Source organism: Erythrolamprus reginae, chromosome 4 (assembly GCF_031021105.1).
Source record: "Erythrolamprus reginae isolate rEryReg1 chromosome 4, rEryReg1.hap1, whole genome shotgun sequence".
NCBI lineage: Eukaryota > Metazoa > Chordata > Lepidosauria > Squamata > Dipsadidae > Erythrolamprus > Erythrolamprus reginae.
In genome coordinates this window covers 76,840,747-76,855,432 of record NC_091953.1, presented here as the reverse complement: position 1 = coordinate 76,855,432, position 14,686 = coordinate 76,840,747, and the positions used below count along the sequence as shown (strand labels likewise).

Below are 14,686 nucleotides of genomic sequence, written 5' to 3'. Positions count from 1 at the left end.
GTGGTGCCGTGGATATTGCCTACCTGGACTTCAGCAAAGCCTTTGATACGGTTCCACATAAAGAGCTGATAGATAAATTAGTGAAGATTGGACTTAATCCCTGGATAGTTCAATGGATTTGCAGCTGGCTGAAGCGTAGACATCAGAGAGTTATTGTTAATGGCGAGTATTCTGAGCAGAGTCAGGTTACAAGTGGTGTGCCACAAGGATCTGTTCTGGGTCCTATTCTTTTTAATATATTTGTGAGTGACATAGGGGAAGGTTTGGTAGGGAAGGTTTGCCTATTTGCCGATGACTCTAAAGTGTGCAATAGGGTTGATATTCCTGGAGGCGTCTGTAATATGGTAAATGATTTAGCTTTACTAGATAAATGGTCTAAGCAATGGAAACTGCAGTTTAATGTTTCCAAATGTAAAATAATGCACTTGGGGAAAAGGAATCCTCAATCTGAGTATTGTATTGGCAGTTCAGTGTTGGCAAATACTTCAAAAGAAAAGGATTTAGGGGTAGTGATTTCTGACAGTCTCAAAATGGGTGAACAGTGCAGTCAGGCGGTAGGGAAAGCAAGTAGGATGCTTGGCTGCATAGCTAGAGGTATAACAAGCAGGAAGAGGGAGATTATGATCCCACTATATAGAATGCTGGTGAGACCACATTTGGAATACTGTGTTCAGTTCTGGAGACCTCACCTACAAAAAGATATTGACAAAATTGAACGGGTCCAAAGACGGGCTACAAGAATGGTGGAAGGTCTTAAGCATAAAACGTATCAGGAAAGACTTAATGAACTCAATCTGTATAGTCTGGAGGACAGAAGGAAAAGGGGGGACATGATCGAAACATTTAAATATATTAAAGGGTTAAATAAGGTCCAGGAGGGAAGTGTTTTTAATAGGAAAGTGAACACAAGAACAAGGGGACACAATCTGAAGTTAGTTGGGGGAAAGATCAAAAGCAACATGAGAAAATATTATTTTACTGAAAGAGTAGTAGATCCTTGGAACAAACTTCCAGCAGATGTGGTAGATAAATCCACAGTAACTGAATTTAAACATGCCTGGGATAAACATATATCCATCCTAAGATAAAATACAGAACATAGTATAAGGGCAGACTAGATAGACCATGAGGTCTTTTTCTGCCGTCAGACTTCTATGTTTCTATGTTTCTCTAGTTGTTGATATTGTTTCTGTCAGGCCCAAAGTCATTATGTGAAGTCCAATGTGGGCCCGACACAGCATGGGAGTGAGAGAGAGAGATATATGCCACCACACATTCCTTTCTCCAGATGCCATAGTAACAAACACAGGAAGGAATCAGGAATCCTGCATAGGATTGGCCCTCATGACTGCACTTGTCGGTGTGGGGATGTGAGAGGGGATTTTGACCCGGTTGAAGCATTGGACCTATTTCTGGTGGAGACCAATGACAAACGAAAGATCTTCCTAGCGGTGACAAGAAAAGGGCTGCCAAGGGTCTCTCCTTATGAGCGTTGGCACTTTCAAGTCACTGACCAGAGCTTATTTTTCTTTCCAGGCCCCAGGTCAGTATCCCTCCCATCCGAGAGCCGCAGATAGGGGAGCCAGGGGGAAGCAGTTCCATAAGCACCCATAAGGGGCCTCTTCAACCAGGCCCTTCCAAAGGGGCAGATGGTAATTCCCTCCAATTTCCAATCAGAGGCAGGCTGACCAAAATTTGGGCAGCCTGGCAAGGGTCCACAGGGGCCTCATCACCACCCACCCTACTTCTTCATATGCTGCTATATTTGTCAGATTCCTTCTAAACACAATTTGATGAAGGAGGTTATTCAGTATTTGGCGACTATCAGAGCCATCCAGCCAGTCCCCAAGAACCAGCAGGGTTGGGGTTTCTATTCTATACTCTTTGTGGTCCCTGAGACATCGGGGGGCTGGAGAGCGGTTTTAGACCTCAAAAGGCTAAATTGATACTTAGTTTATAAGAGATTCAAGATGCATTCTCTTGCCTCCATTCTCACCCTGATCCGTTGGGGTGACTTCATGGCATCATTAGATCTCACGGAGTGGAGGCATACCTTCATGTCCCGATCTTCAAGCCCCACAGAAGATTTCTCAATTTTTGTTATGGTCAGGGCCACTTCCAATATAGAGCCCTCCCCTTTGGTCTTTCCTCAGCTCCCAGGGTATTCACCAGGATTATGTCAGCGCTAGCAGCTCACCTATGCACCATATTGGTGTGCACTGTTACCTGAATGACATCCTAGTGCATGCGTCTTCCAGGGAACTAGCCCAACAGCACCTAGACATTACCATTAACTTGGAAAAGAGCCATCTCTCTTCCGATACTTCCATCCAGCATCTAGGAGCAGTTATTGATTCAATAGAAGGCAAGGTTTATCTTTCCTCCAACAGGCAGAATAGCATCAGACAGATGATCAATCAGGTATTGGAGGAATGGAAGTCCTCCTTGGGCACCTTTCTTTTCTTTTGGGAAAGATGATCTCATGTATAAACATCATCCTTTGGGTTTGGCTTCATGCCAGGGAACTCCAATGGTTCCTACTGCCCTTTCTGAAAGCGGGAAAGGGTACAGCTCACATCAAAGTTTGCCTCTTTCCGCAGGTACGCAGATCCCTCTCCTGATGGATTTCCTCAGCTTTTTCCTTGGTAAGCTCATTTCGAACTCCTATCAGAACAGTAGTGACAACAGATACCAGTCTAATGGGCTGGGGAGTTCACTGTCAGGAGTCCATGGCCCAAGGTGAGTGGTCACCTCGAGAGATTTCACACTCAATCAACTGGTTAGAGCTGAGAGCTGTCTACCTCGCCCTAAAACATTTGCAATGCCTCATCACAGGATCCAATATCTTAGTGCTGATGGACAACATCTCCACAAAAGCACAAATCAATCAGCAGGGGAGGACTCATCCCAGGTCCCTTCATTCAGAAGCCAGGAAAATGGGACTGTGGACAGAGAGACCTCTCATCTCCCTAACCTCAGACCAGATCTCGGAAATTCACAATTTGCAGGCAGACTGACTCACCTGTGTCCGAGTGGATCATGCGGAGTGGCGGCTCCATCTGGACCTATTCCTCCAGATATCCCAGTGATTTGGAACCCTTCTCATCAACCTCTTTGCAACCCACAAGAACACTCATCTACCAAGGTACTTTTCCCACTTTCCCTCTCCAGGAGCAGAACAGGTGAATGGCCTCCAGAGTCCATGGCCCCAGGGCCCCCTATATGATCTCACCCACTTCCAGTGGTACCAGAGCTCATTCAGAAGCTTCTGTCAGAACAGGGGGAACTCACACTCGTGGTACTATTTTGGCCTCGGCGGGCCTGGTTTGCAGACCTCCAGGTACGCTTGGTTGCACAGTCATGGCGATTGCCTCATTCAACAAACATGCTCACTCGGGAAGCCCTACAGCAACCAGACCCAGTCTGGTTACAGCTGACTACATGGAGAGTGATCAGAGCAACCTAAGACGCCAGGACATTATCCTCATTATGCAGGCATCTCGCCGCCCATCCACCAAGTTCACCTATTCAGATATATGACTTTCTGCACGTGGTGCTCTAAAGAGTGACTCTCCCTGGATCGTGTTCCTCTTCCTAAGATATTAAGATTCCTAAAACACAGTCTCAACAGGGACTTAACCCTAAATACCCATCGCAGGCAAACAGCAGCACTTTCAGCAGCCCTGTCGCGTAAACAATATAAGTCACTCTCAGGTTCCAGCCATCTGTTGGTTCCTCAAGGAGACATCCAACTTATGCCTGCCAATAATTCATCGATACCCAACCTGGAGTCTATCCTGTGTGCTGAAGTCCTTCATGGAACCTTCATAAAGACCTTCTTAGAAGCCCAGCTAAGATACCTCTCAATTAAGGTGGCCATCACTTCACCCGGTATGTCTCCAAACTGGTAGCTCTTTTCATCAGAGGGGACCTGTGCATCTTCCAAACAGACGAGGTAACTCTGTGACTCTTCATCCCTAAAATAAATTCAGTCTTTCATGGATCACAGGAATTCCATCCTTTTGTGCTCAGCTAGTTCATCCCTCTGAGAGGCGATGGCACACTCTGGACATGCACAAATCCCTCAAGATATACCTAGTTCGCACCAAGGATCTCAGAAAGACAAACAATCTTCATAGGCTTCCACCCTCGATCCCTAGGAACACAAGCATTGTCAGGCACCATAGGGTGCTATAAGCAGAACTTATGAACTAGCAAATCTTTCAGCCCCCACGGGCATCACAACTCCACCAGGAGCACAGCCATGTCCGTGGCCTGGAACATGCAGGTATCACTTGAAAAGGTTTGTCGAGTGGCAACGTGGGCACAACCATCTCAGTTCATTTGCCACTACAAGATAGATGTATTTTACATATCAGCTGATGCTGCCTTTGGCAGGTGAGTTCTACAGCAAGAAGTGGACATTCATTAGAGTGCTAGATCACTCCAACACCCCCCCCCCCGAGATCTCTGCTTTGGTAAGTCCCATTCTGAATGCTGGTTCCAGTCCAGGATGGAGAATAGGCATTATGACCTTACTTGAATGCCTCTTCTCATGTGGTGGAACCTTCACTCCAACCCCTTAAATTACAGTGGTACCTCATCTTACAAACTTAATTAGTTCCTTGACCAGGTTTGTAAGTAGAAAAGTTCATAAGAAGAAACAATGTTTCTCATAGGAATCAATGTAAAAGCGAATAATGCGTGCAATCCCCAAACTCCCCCATTTTGCCTTATTACCACCGGCATTCTGATCCTCGTTCGGGGGTGAGTGGAGGGGGGGTGGGGGTGGAGTGGCAGAGAACTGGAGGAAAATCATGGCTATGTTCCGAGCACCCATTTTTCCCAAGGTCGACTGCCACGGAATATAGGAAGCCTTTTTTAATGGAAGAAACAGGGCGTCTTGTTTGTGCAATCAAACTCGAAAATGAAAGGCAGCGCTGAGGCTGAACAGCTTTCGCAGCCGAGCGGTCCGATGTTCACAATTGCGAGGGAAGGCATTTAAAAAGACGGAGTCACCGAAATCTTGGTCAAGAATTGACATGGTGTGGGCAAATAAAAAATTACTAATAGATATTTATCTATTCTATCCCCTCTAAATCGTTATCTCACAGCTGCAGGGAATGTAGGACCACTAATTCTGAATAGAAGCTGCGCATGAGTCTAGGCTTCAGGATTCGTCATATCTGGGGTTCTACAGGGCGGATCCTAGCAATTATGCAAATGACTGACTCGATCCTCCATATCATTGGTCGAGGATAACCCATTCTGAAGGCTGGTTCCACCAGATGAGAAGAGGTGTTCAGGTGTTCACAACATCTATTCCATTGGTAACCTGAAGTTTCATGGGACTGAATCTCATACCTTGAACAGCATCACACCCTCCTTTCACCTATGCATTTACTATTGAATGCAAGGCTTATTAAGTGCACATGACGTGTTTCAGGGTGAGAAATGCCATAAGGGAGCTACTGATGGAACAGGCTACCTGCCTAAGTCCACACAAGACCTCCCCGACCTAATGAAATACCTCATGCTCCCCACAATTACTCCCCCCCCCCCCGCCATGCTGGGTCACTTACCTTCTGAAGGTATAGCAAGCAGTCTGCTCTCCAACCTATTTTATAGGGTTGCTATTGCAAGTAAAAAAGAAGTTGAAGCATTAGGTATGCTATCTTGAATTGTACAAAAAATAATAAGCTACCTGAAGAATATTTGTAGTAACATTAGATCTGTGTTGGTTGGGGACATGAATTAATGCAAACCATTTTTATACTATAATGTTGACTGAAAATGTCGTTAATCTGTAGCAAAGTTTAGACATCTGATCTAACGCAACAAAAAAATATTTTACTTAGGAACGCCTCTACTTAAGAACTTTTCTAGATAAGAACTGGGAGTTCAAGATTTTTTTGCCTCTTCTTAAGAACCATTTCCTACTTAAGACCCAAGCCTGGAAAAATTTTCCAGGAAATTTGAGAGCGGCATGACGGCCCAGGTAGTTTCCTGCCATCCCCCCTTTAATCCCAGCCATCTTGGGCTTTTCTGGGCTGCCAGAGGAGCCTTTCGGTGGTGCTTAAGGAGGCTTAAGAAAGCATTTTCCTTTCTCTGAGCACTTGGAGAGAGAAAGACCTCTGCCAGCACCCAGAGAAAAGAAACACTCCCTTCGCTTTGGGCAGCCCACAGCAAACGGAGCGTTTTCCTTTCTTTAGGCACTTGGTAAGGGAATAAACACTTCACTATGGTGACTCCCTCACGCTGCCTCCCATACACCCGGTATGACGTTGCCTCCCAGAGCATCTGGGCATGGAAAGGCAAAAGGGGGTACTTCACCATGGCTGGATCAACTCGGCTTCAGCCAAACCAAGGAGTCACCACAGTGAAGGAAAGGCACTGGCTACAGAGCGAGCGAGCGAGCGAGGGAAAATGGAGCCCTTCAGCATGGGAAGCAAGAGGAAGCAGGTAGCAGCAGCAGCCACTTTTTGGTCAAAGGAGCAGGAGATTCCCCCCTCTCGCCCACATGGCTTTCTCTCTGGCACAGTGTATGGCAGGCAACCTCGCACTGGGTGTATGGGAGGCACGTGCTCCTCCTCGCAGCTTCAGAGTCCCTCATTTTTTTTAAGCCTTAAAGTTTGGGATATTTCTGATTCCCCTCACCTCATCTTTTTCCTTTGGCAGCGACTATCCTCCTCCTCTTCTTCCTCCTCCTCCTCCCTCCCAAATTCTGAGCTTTTATTTCTTTGCTAATGGGTTTGCATGCATTATTTGATTTTACATTAATTCCTATGGGAAAAATTGCTTGTATTTACAAACTTTTTTACTTAAGAACCTGGTCACGCAATGAATTAAGTTCTTAAATAGAAGTACAGTGTTCCCTCAATTTTTGCGGGTTCAAGCTTCGCGAATACCCTATAGTATGGTTTTTCAAAAAGTATTAATTAAAAAATACTTCGCATTTTTTTATATACCACATTTTTTCCCGCCCAATGATGTCATACGTCATCACCAAACTAATAATTTTTGCAAATAAATAACAAAAAAAAAATATTGTTAATAAATAATTATGTTTAGAAATATCAGGATCACTAAGTGTCTTATTCAATGGTGAGTACCAGTAATAATAGTGAGTAAATGGTTGTTAAAGGAATGGAAAATGGTAATTTAGGGGTTTAAAGTGTTAAGGGATGACTTGTGATATGCAAAAATGGTGTATTTACTTCCGCATCTCTACTTCGCAGAAATTCGACTTTCGCGGGTGGGCTCGGAACGCATCCCCCGCGAAAATCGGGGGAACACTGTACCACTCTATTTGCTGTGTGAGGGATGCTTAATTGAAGAATAATTGTTATGTAACCAATAATTACTAATTCATTTAAGGCATATTTATATGCGTACCATTTTCAGTCCCAAACCAAACCATTTTCAGTAGACCAAAGAGAAAAATGAACTAACTATTCCAATTGAGTTGATAAGCCAAAAATGCATTAAAAAATAAAAGAAAGAAAAAAGAAAGAAAAATATTCTTTCAATTAAATAATGTCATGCTATAAGAAGTTCAAATAATGTGAGAAGTTCTCTTGGGAAGCACAGTTCTACTTTATAAACTAAGAAGCAAAATAATCTAGTTTGTGCTTGTAATAATATACTTTTATTTTTAAAGCATGCATTGATTTTGAAAAAAGTATTTTAAAAATATCTTTTTCTTTAACAGTATATCTTTTTCTTTAAAAGTAACAAAGCATGTTGTTCAGTTTCTACCAATGAAGTTTGTAAGAGTAATAGCCTTATTCTACAGATTAATCTATCAACCCAAGTAATTTTTCCCAATCATTATCTACAATCTGCAAATTCAAGCAAAATCACTGACTGACAGAATAATATTGAAATAGATGTAGTTCTGATAGGAAATTTTCATTTTAAATCTAAGTAAAAGCGGTCTCTGATAAACCAATGAATAAAATTCTCCAAAAGTTCTCTGGAATGTCACAAGTCATAGGCTCAGAATTATTTCACACACAATGTACGCATTTCCAAGGTATTTATTGTATAAAAATATATAGTGTATGTTAAATATACTTTTAACATGAAACTATATCGAAATTTGTTTTCCTGATACTATGCATAATTTCTAAAGTCATTGTTAAATGCATGTATTGACTATGTAGTCAGATGCTTCTTTTATATCTTCTTAACAATTGTATTGTTTCATGATTTAAAACAAGTCTATTACCGTATATACTCGAGTATAAGCCGAGTTTTTCAGCCCCAAAAATGGGCTGAAAAACCCGACCTCGGCTTATACTCGGGTCACCACAAGAGGGCGCCGAATCACCACAAGAGGGCGCCCCATGGGAGCCCGGCAGGCATTGCTGGCTTGGGCGGGTGAGGGAGCTATGGCAGGTGCCTGCTGAGGCAGCTTCGGGGGCGCCTTTGGGAGGGCTGGACGCAGGGACTGGGCTGTGGAGGTCACACTTTTACACCCTCCGCGGCTCCAACGATGCCGGAGGGGCTATGGTTGGCTGGTGCCTTTACTTGAGCCGGGAAGAGGAGGCACCTGCCCCACCCCTCCCACAGCTCCGACGGCGTGTGAGAAGGGAAAAACGTGATGGGAAGCCGATGAGGTGGGGGGGTGGATTCCTGCTTCTGTCTTCTCACCCACCCCCACCTCACTGGCTTCCCTTTCCCCCCCTCTTGCGCGCCGTTCGAGCGGTTGGCTGGCGCCTTTGCTTGAGCCAGGGAGAGGAGGCACTTGCGAGAAGACAGAAGCTCCAGTTCTAAGTTGCCCTTAGAACTGGAGCTTCTGTCTTCTCGCAAGTGCCTCTCTGAGCAAGGGCTCTCTGAGCGAAGCGGCTGTGGGGAGGGTGAGGCCGTTGCCTCCTCTCCCCGGCTCAAGCAAAGACGCCAGCCAACTGCTCCTCCGAGGAAAAGGCTCGTTTCTCTCTCTCTCTCTCTCCTGCCGCTACAAGGATTTTAAAATTATTTTTAAAATACCGGTACTTAAATAAATAATTATGCTGTCGGCTGCTTCCCCTTCTCCTCTTTTCCGGTCGTGGAGGAAAAGGAGGAGGGGGAAAGGAAAGAGGCAAGGGTTCTTCTTTCTTTCCTCTTCCTCCTTTTCCTTTGCGGCTGCAGCCTACTCTGGGTCTCCTCCTCCTCCATTCCCTGCTGCCGTCCCAAGTGGATCTCCTTAGCAAATCTGCTTCCCCGAACAACACATGGGGCAATAAAGGGAGACGGAGGAGGAGAGAGCCAGCAAGATAAATTGGGGGGGGGGGGGGCGGACGGCATGAACTCTCTCCAGGCTTTAGAAGCCCCCAACCGGAGAGAGAAGCAGATTTGTTAAAGAGATCCACTTGGTACGGAAGGAGGAGAACAGCTTTCCTTTCCTCCTCCTCCCCCTGCTGCCGTCCCAAGTGGATCTCTTTAGCAAATCTGCTTCCCTGCACAACACATGGAGCAGTAAAGGGAGACGAGGAGGAGGGAGGATCAGGGGTGGGAGATCCAGCCAGCGAGCCAGCCAGCGAGCTAAAGGGGGGGGGGAACGGCATGAGCTCTCTCCAGGCTTCTAAAAACTCAAGTTTAAAGAGCCCTGGGTTAGGGTTAGAAATGCAAGAGTCTTCAAACCTGGAAAGATTAAGGCTTGTGGACTTCAACTCCCACTCCTGAAGTAGTATGGCTGGTGCAGGAATTCTGGGAGTTGAAGTCCACCTGTCTTAAAACTGTCAAGTTTAAAGACCCCTGGGTTAGGTTTAGAAATAGGTTTTAGCTTGGTTGCTGATTGAGCTACCTTTTTTACTTTTTAATTTATTGTTATTACCAGATTGCTTTTGTTTACCCTCTTTTAAATTTACAGAGCTAGTTTACTGGTTTTCTTTAAAATAAATATTCTAAAACATTTAATCTACTGATGTCTCAATTAATGTGATTTTATTGGTTTCCATTTTTATAAGTTACCAGTAGCCACTGCATTTTCTAACCTCGGCTTATACTCGGGTCAATAAGTTTTCCCAGGTTTTTGTGGCAAAAACTGGTGCCTCGGCTTATACTCGGGTTGGCTTATACTCAAGTATATACGGTAAAATCTTTATTGTAATTAATACTACAAGAGCACAAGAGGTTTCCATGCTGATTTTTAGGAGGATTGAGGATTTTTAGACATTTATTTAGTATACCATAACATATAACTGAATTGCTTTCCAAGGCAGCTGACAAAAACTAATAGTAAATATTTAGCTTTAATAAGTAACAGTGAAATAGCATAAAAGTTATATGTGAGCATGGCTATTCTAGTTTGAGCTGTTTTTTCAGTATCATACTTTATGTGTGTCTGTGTTTTATTACAGTACTCTGACAAGGCGTTATTCACCCAGCTATGCTTTTACCGTTATATTTTTGATGTGGACTATGCAAAAGAAAAATATACTGGTCCAGAGAAAGGTATGTTAAAACACTGTCATTACCCTGAAACTTTAGTGAAAATTTGTATCATAAAAATTAGTCCTATTTTCTGGTATTAAGCCAATCTTCCTCATAATATACATAAAGGTACCAGACTGCGTGAATTAAGAAATTGTATATAACAAAGAAAAAGGATGTCATAATAATCAACTGTATATCTCTGACTGACTAAAGAAATGTCTGAGAAATATTACATTCTCTTACGTTATTGAGAATGCTGGGAATTTAACCTTACCTTTGTTGGATACTTTTTTCTGATTAATTGTTTTATTATTTTTAAAATAAACTTTCAATTTTATCTACATAGTGAGATTATATTCATTAATATTTATAATGAAATGTATTTTATAATAATTCAAAAGTTTGGAATAGCATTCTCCTATAACATTGAGGGGGAGACCTACTATTTATTTTGATTCCCATTCACTATATATATTCAGAACGATTTATGTGTGTATTGTATTTTGTGTTTGTGTGTGTGTATATATGTCAAATGTTTTTTTAGCTGGAATTTTAAAATTAAGGGAGACTAGGATGGTCCCATTTCGGCCTTGTTCTGGCCTCATCAGCTAGCCACACCCTTCCTTACTGGGATTTGATCCGGTGGACTCTGCCTAGTAAGGCAGAGAATTAGCAGTTGAGCTATCAGATCAGATCCCTTCCAGCTGTGTACCAGGGAGGGGCTATATGTTTTTTTATGTCGGATCACCCTGGTATATTTGAAGGAACGTCACAGCTCCTTTTTGCCTCTAGGCCCAACATCCTGTCATCTTCAGGCTGGTGTTTCTGTCCTTGTTCTAGGGCGTACACACACACATTTATGCTAAATATCCATGCTCTGCTACGGAAATGTTTGGGGTTTATAAATCAAAAAGCTTCAAAATAAATGAGTAGTTACGATTAGTCTCTCCTCTCCTTCTCTCCTCAGGCTTGCCCCACAGAAACCTCCCCTATCCTATCCCACTTCTCTTCCTCTGACTGGTCCCATCAATCCTTTCCTATTCCTTCTCTCCATCTGGTTTGCCCCACAGAGGCCTATTCTATCCCCCTTCTCTCTCTCAGCCTTGCCCCACAGACGCCTCTCCTATCCTCCTTTTCTCCCTCAGGCTAGCCCCATTGATCCTCCCCTATTCCCTTCTCTCCCTCAGGATTGCCCCACAGAATCTTTCCCTATCCTATCCCCTTCTCTCCCTCAGTCTTGCCCCACAGAAGCATCTCCTATGCTATGTTCTCATGTTCTCTGCAGAATTATTTTCAGGTTGGGAGGGGGAGTAGTCTAACTTATCAGTGTGTGTTAATAATACTTTTTACAGCCTGTCTACTGAGTTGGGAATGTGTTTGACAATACTTGTGTGCAACTTCCCTTACTTGTGTTTTCCTAATCACATGACCTACAGATCTTTACCAAAGTTTTGTAAATCCTTTTCTGTGCTTTTTGCCTCTTTTCCCTTTAATTGGTGTTTCAGTGGAAGGAACAGATTTGTCTGAACTGAGGAGGAAAATAAGGGAGAAATAATTCTGCCTCTGCCCACCAGCACCAATCGGTGGTTCATGTGGCTAATGTTTTGTCAGTGTGAGAGAGTTGAAGAGTGTTTGGAAACTCAAACAGCATTTGCTGTCTGAGCAAGAAGGAGACAGGAAGGAGCCTGTCCATGACTTAGCTCAAGTGTTCTGTAGTAAAGCTGCTTGCTGCTGTGAAAGTGGAAGTGAAACTCCTCTCCTATGCTTGTGTTTTGCATTTGGAATAGATTTATTTTCAGGGAGGGATGGGGAGCAGAATTCCTTAGCATCAGAGCATGTTAATAATAATATAGAAAATACCAATGTTCTGATAGTCATTTCGAAAAATTCTTTTTTAGTGCGTACCTAGAAGGCAAGATTTCAAGTTTGTAGGTTTTACGATTCGGGATATTTCATGATCATGAGTGGTTTTCGCTACATAGATATGTTTTTCTGTTGAATCACCTGATATACCCAAATATGGGAGGGAGCATACTGCTTCCTTTTTGCCTTTCGGTCCCACTCCAGGGGCCATGCAAACTTAACATTTTTTTGCTGATAAAGAGATAAAGGGAGACTAGTAGAGATCTATTTCAAGCTGGGATTTGAACCTGTAGACTATTGCATGCAAGGCAGGATATTAATCTCTGAGTTACAGGCTCGTCTCAGCTTTCACCAGGAAAGAGCTATATGGTTGATTTTCTCTCAAAATTTGGGAATCTGGTATTCCCAAATATGGGAGGATGCAACCTTGCTTTCCTTTTGCCTCACCCATTCCAAGGCAGATACATTTTTTATACTCAACAACTTTATTTATTTTATTTATTTATTGTTAGAGTTGAAAGGGACCATGCAGGTCATCACGTTCAACCCCCTGCCTGAGCTGGAATCCTAGAGCACCGCAGCCAAGTGGCAGTCCAATCTCCTCTTGAAAGTGTCCAGAGTTGGGGAGTTCACAACCTTTGCAGGCAGGTTGTTCCAATGGTTGATCGCTCTGACCTTCAGGAAGTTCTTCCTTACTTCTAGGTTGAATCTCTCCTTGGTCAGCTTCCAGCCGTTATTCCTCGTTCGGCCCTCTGGTGCTCTGGAGAATAGAGTGACCCCCCTCCTCTCTGTGGCAACCCCTCCTATACCTGTATACAGCTATCATGTCCCCTCTGGCCCGCCTTTTCTCAAGGCTATCCATGCCCAGTTCCCGCAATCTCTCTTCGTAAGTTTTGGTTTCAAGTCCCCTAATCATTTTGGTTGCTCTTTTCTGTACCTTCTCCAGAGTTTCAATGTCTCTTTTGAAGTGTGGTGACTTTAATTTACATGGTTACATATTTTGCTGATGTGAAAAGAAAGGGAGCCTAGTATAGATCGATTTCAAGCTTATTATGCTCTCGTCAGCTAGACGTACCCTTACTGGGATTTGAACCTGTAGTCTGCTGCAGGATATTAACATCTGAACTTCTTTTTCACTTATAAGCAAAATATGACAGAAAATCAACCATGCATACATACACACACACACACACATACACACACATATTCCTTATCCACCTCAGTTCATGTCTAATTCTGAAGAGGATGAGCTAGGCCCCTCTGGGTATCCTGGGCCAGGGGGGCTGCCAGAGAAAGCTTAGAGCGAGATTGAGGCAGAAAGGGACTGGGGAGAGTCTGGGGGGGTGATATGACATTGGGAGAATGGTCTCAGTCAGACAGTGGAGAAGACATGTTAGTGGAAAATAATTGGATAAATCCTTGCTGTAGAAGAATGGCCAGAAGGCCAGAGGAGATCCAGAGTAAAAGGTATTAATTCACAGCCCTAGCTTTTTGAGGTGTGATGTCACTTCCAGGCAATATAAAGGAATGAGGTTGTGGGAAATGGGGCATGGAATCTCAACGTCATTCGATGGAAGAGACAAGAAACTGGGAATGTGCTTGAAAAGAAGTTTTAAAATCATGATTTCTGCCTCAAAAAGACAATCTGCTGGATGCTTTGCAAGGAACAGTTTTCAGTGAGCTAGTGCATATGTTTTGAGTAAATGAATGGGTGTTATCTAAGGAATACAGATAAAGACTGAGTTTGGTGTGCTTTCCGGACCCAGAATCAAAGCTGGCTCTAAATGAGATTAACTAATCTGCTCCTTTGCTTCTTTTTACCCTACGTTTACACATATATTTTGGTTGAATCTGAATAACGAGTGAGTTTTATTAATAAAGAAGTGATTGGAATTTATCAAAAGCCCGCAAAACAGAACACTGTGTGTGTGTGTGTGTGTGTGTGTGTGTGTGTGTGTGTGTGTGTAAAACGTAGTTTTGCTGATAATGAAAAGGTGAGATAGTTGAGCTTTTTCTAAGTCTACACTTATTTTTTGTATTATATTGTCATAGTTGTCTTTTTTAATTGAACTGCATTTTGCAGAGAGAATTATTCCCAAGTACACTGCTCAATAAAATAAAGGAAACACTTAAACAACACACTATAACTCTAAGTTAATCAAACCTCTGTGAAATCAAAATGTCCACTTAGGAAGCAACACTGATTGACAATCAATTTCACATGCTGTTGTGCACATTCAACTTTGTACAGAACAAAGTATTCAATGAGATTATTTCATTCATTCTGTTTTAGGATGTGTTATTTGAGTGTTCGCTTTATTTTTTAACTTTTTTGGTAGTGCTAAAACCTGAAATATTTTCTAATTCCAGATCCTGTTTAGAGGTCATGTTTTTAGTTATTATC

General features: G+C 43.0%; 1 protein-coding gene across 3 annotated transcripts in view; it reads left to right on the top strand.

Moving 5' to 3' along the window:
* Positions 1-14,686, top strand: part of POLA1 (DNA polymerase alpha 1, catalytic subunit) — an 801,468-nt gene that overhangs the window by 620,923 nt on the left and 165,859 nt on the right. For all 3 annotated transcript variants that reach the window (XM_070750673.1, XM_070750672.1, XM_070750674.1), the window contains exon 36: positions 10,344-10,437. In XM_070750673.1, coding sequence (XP_070606774.1) covers positions 10,344-10,437 — 94 coding nt within the window. The remainder of the gene's footprint in view (positions 1-10,343; positions 10,438-14,686) is intronic.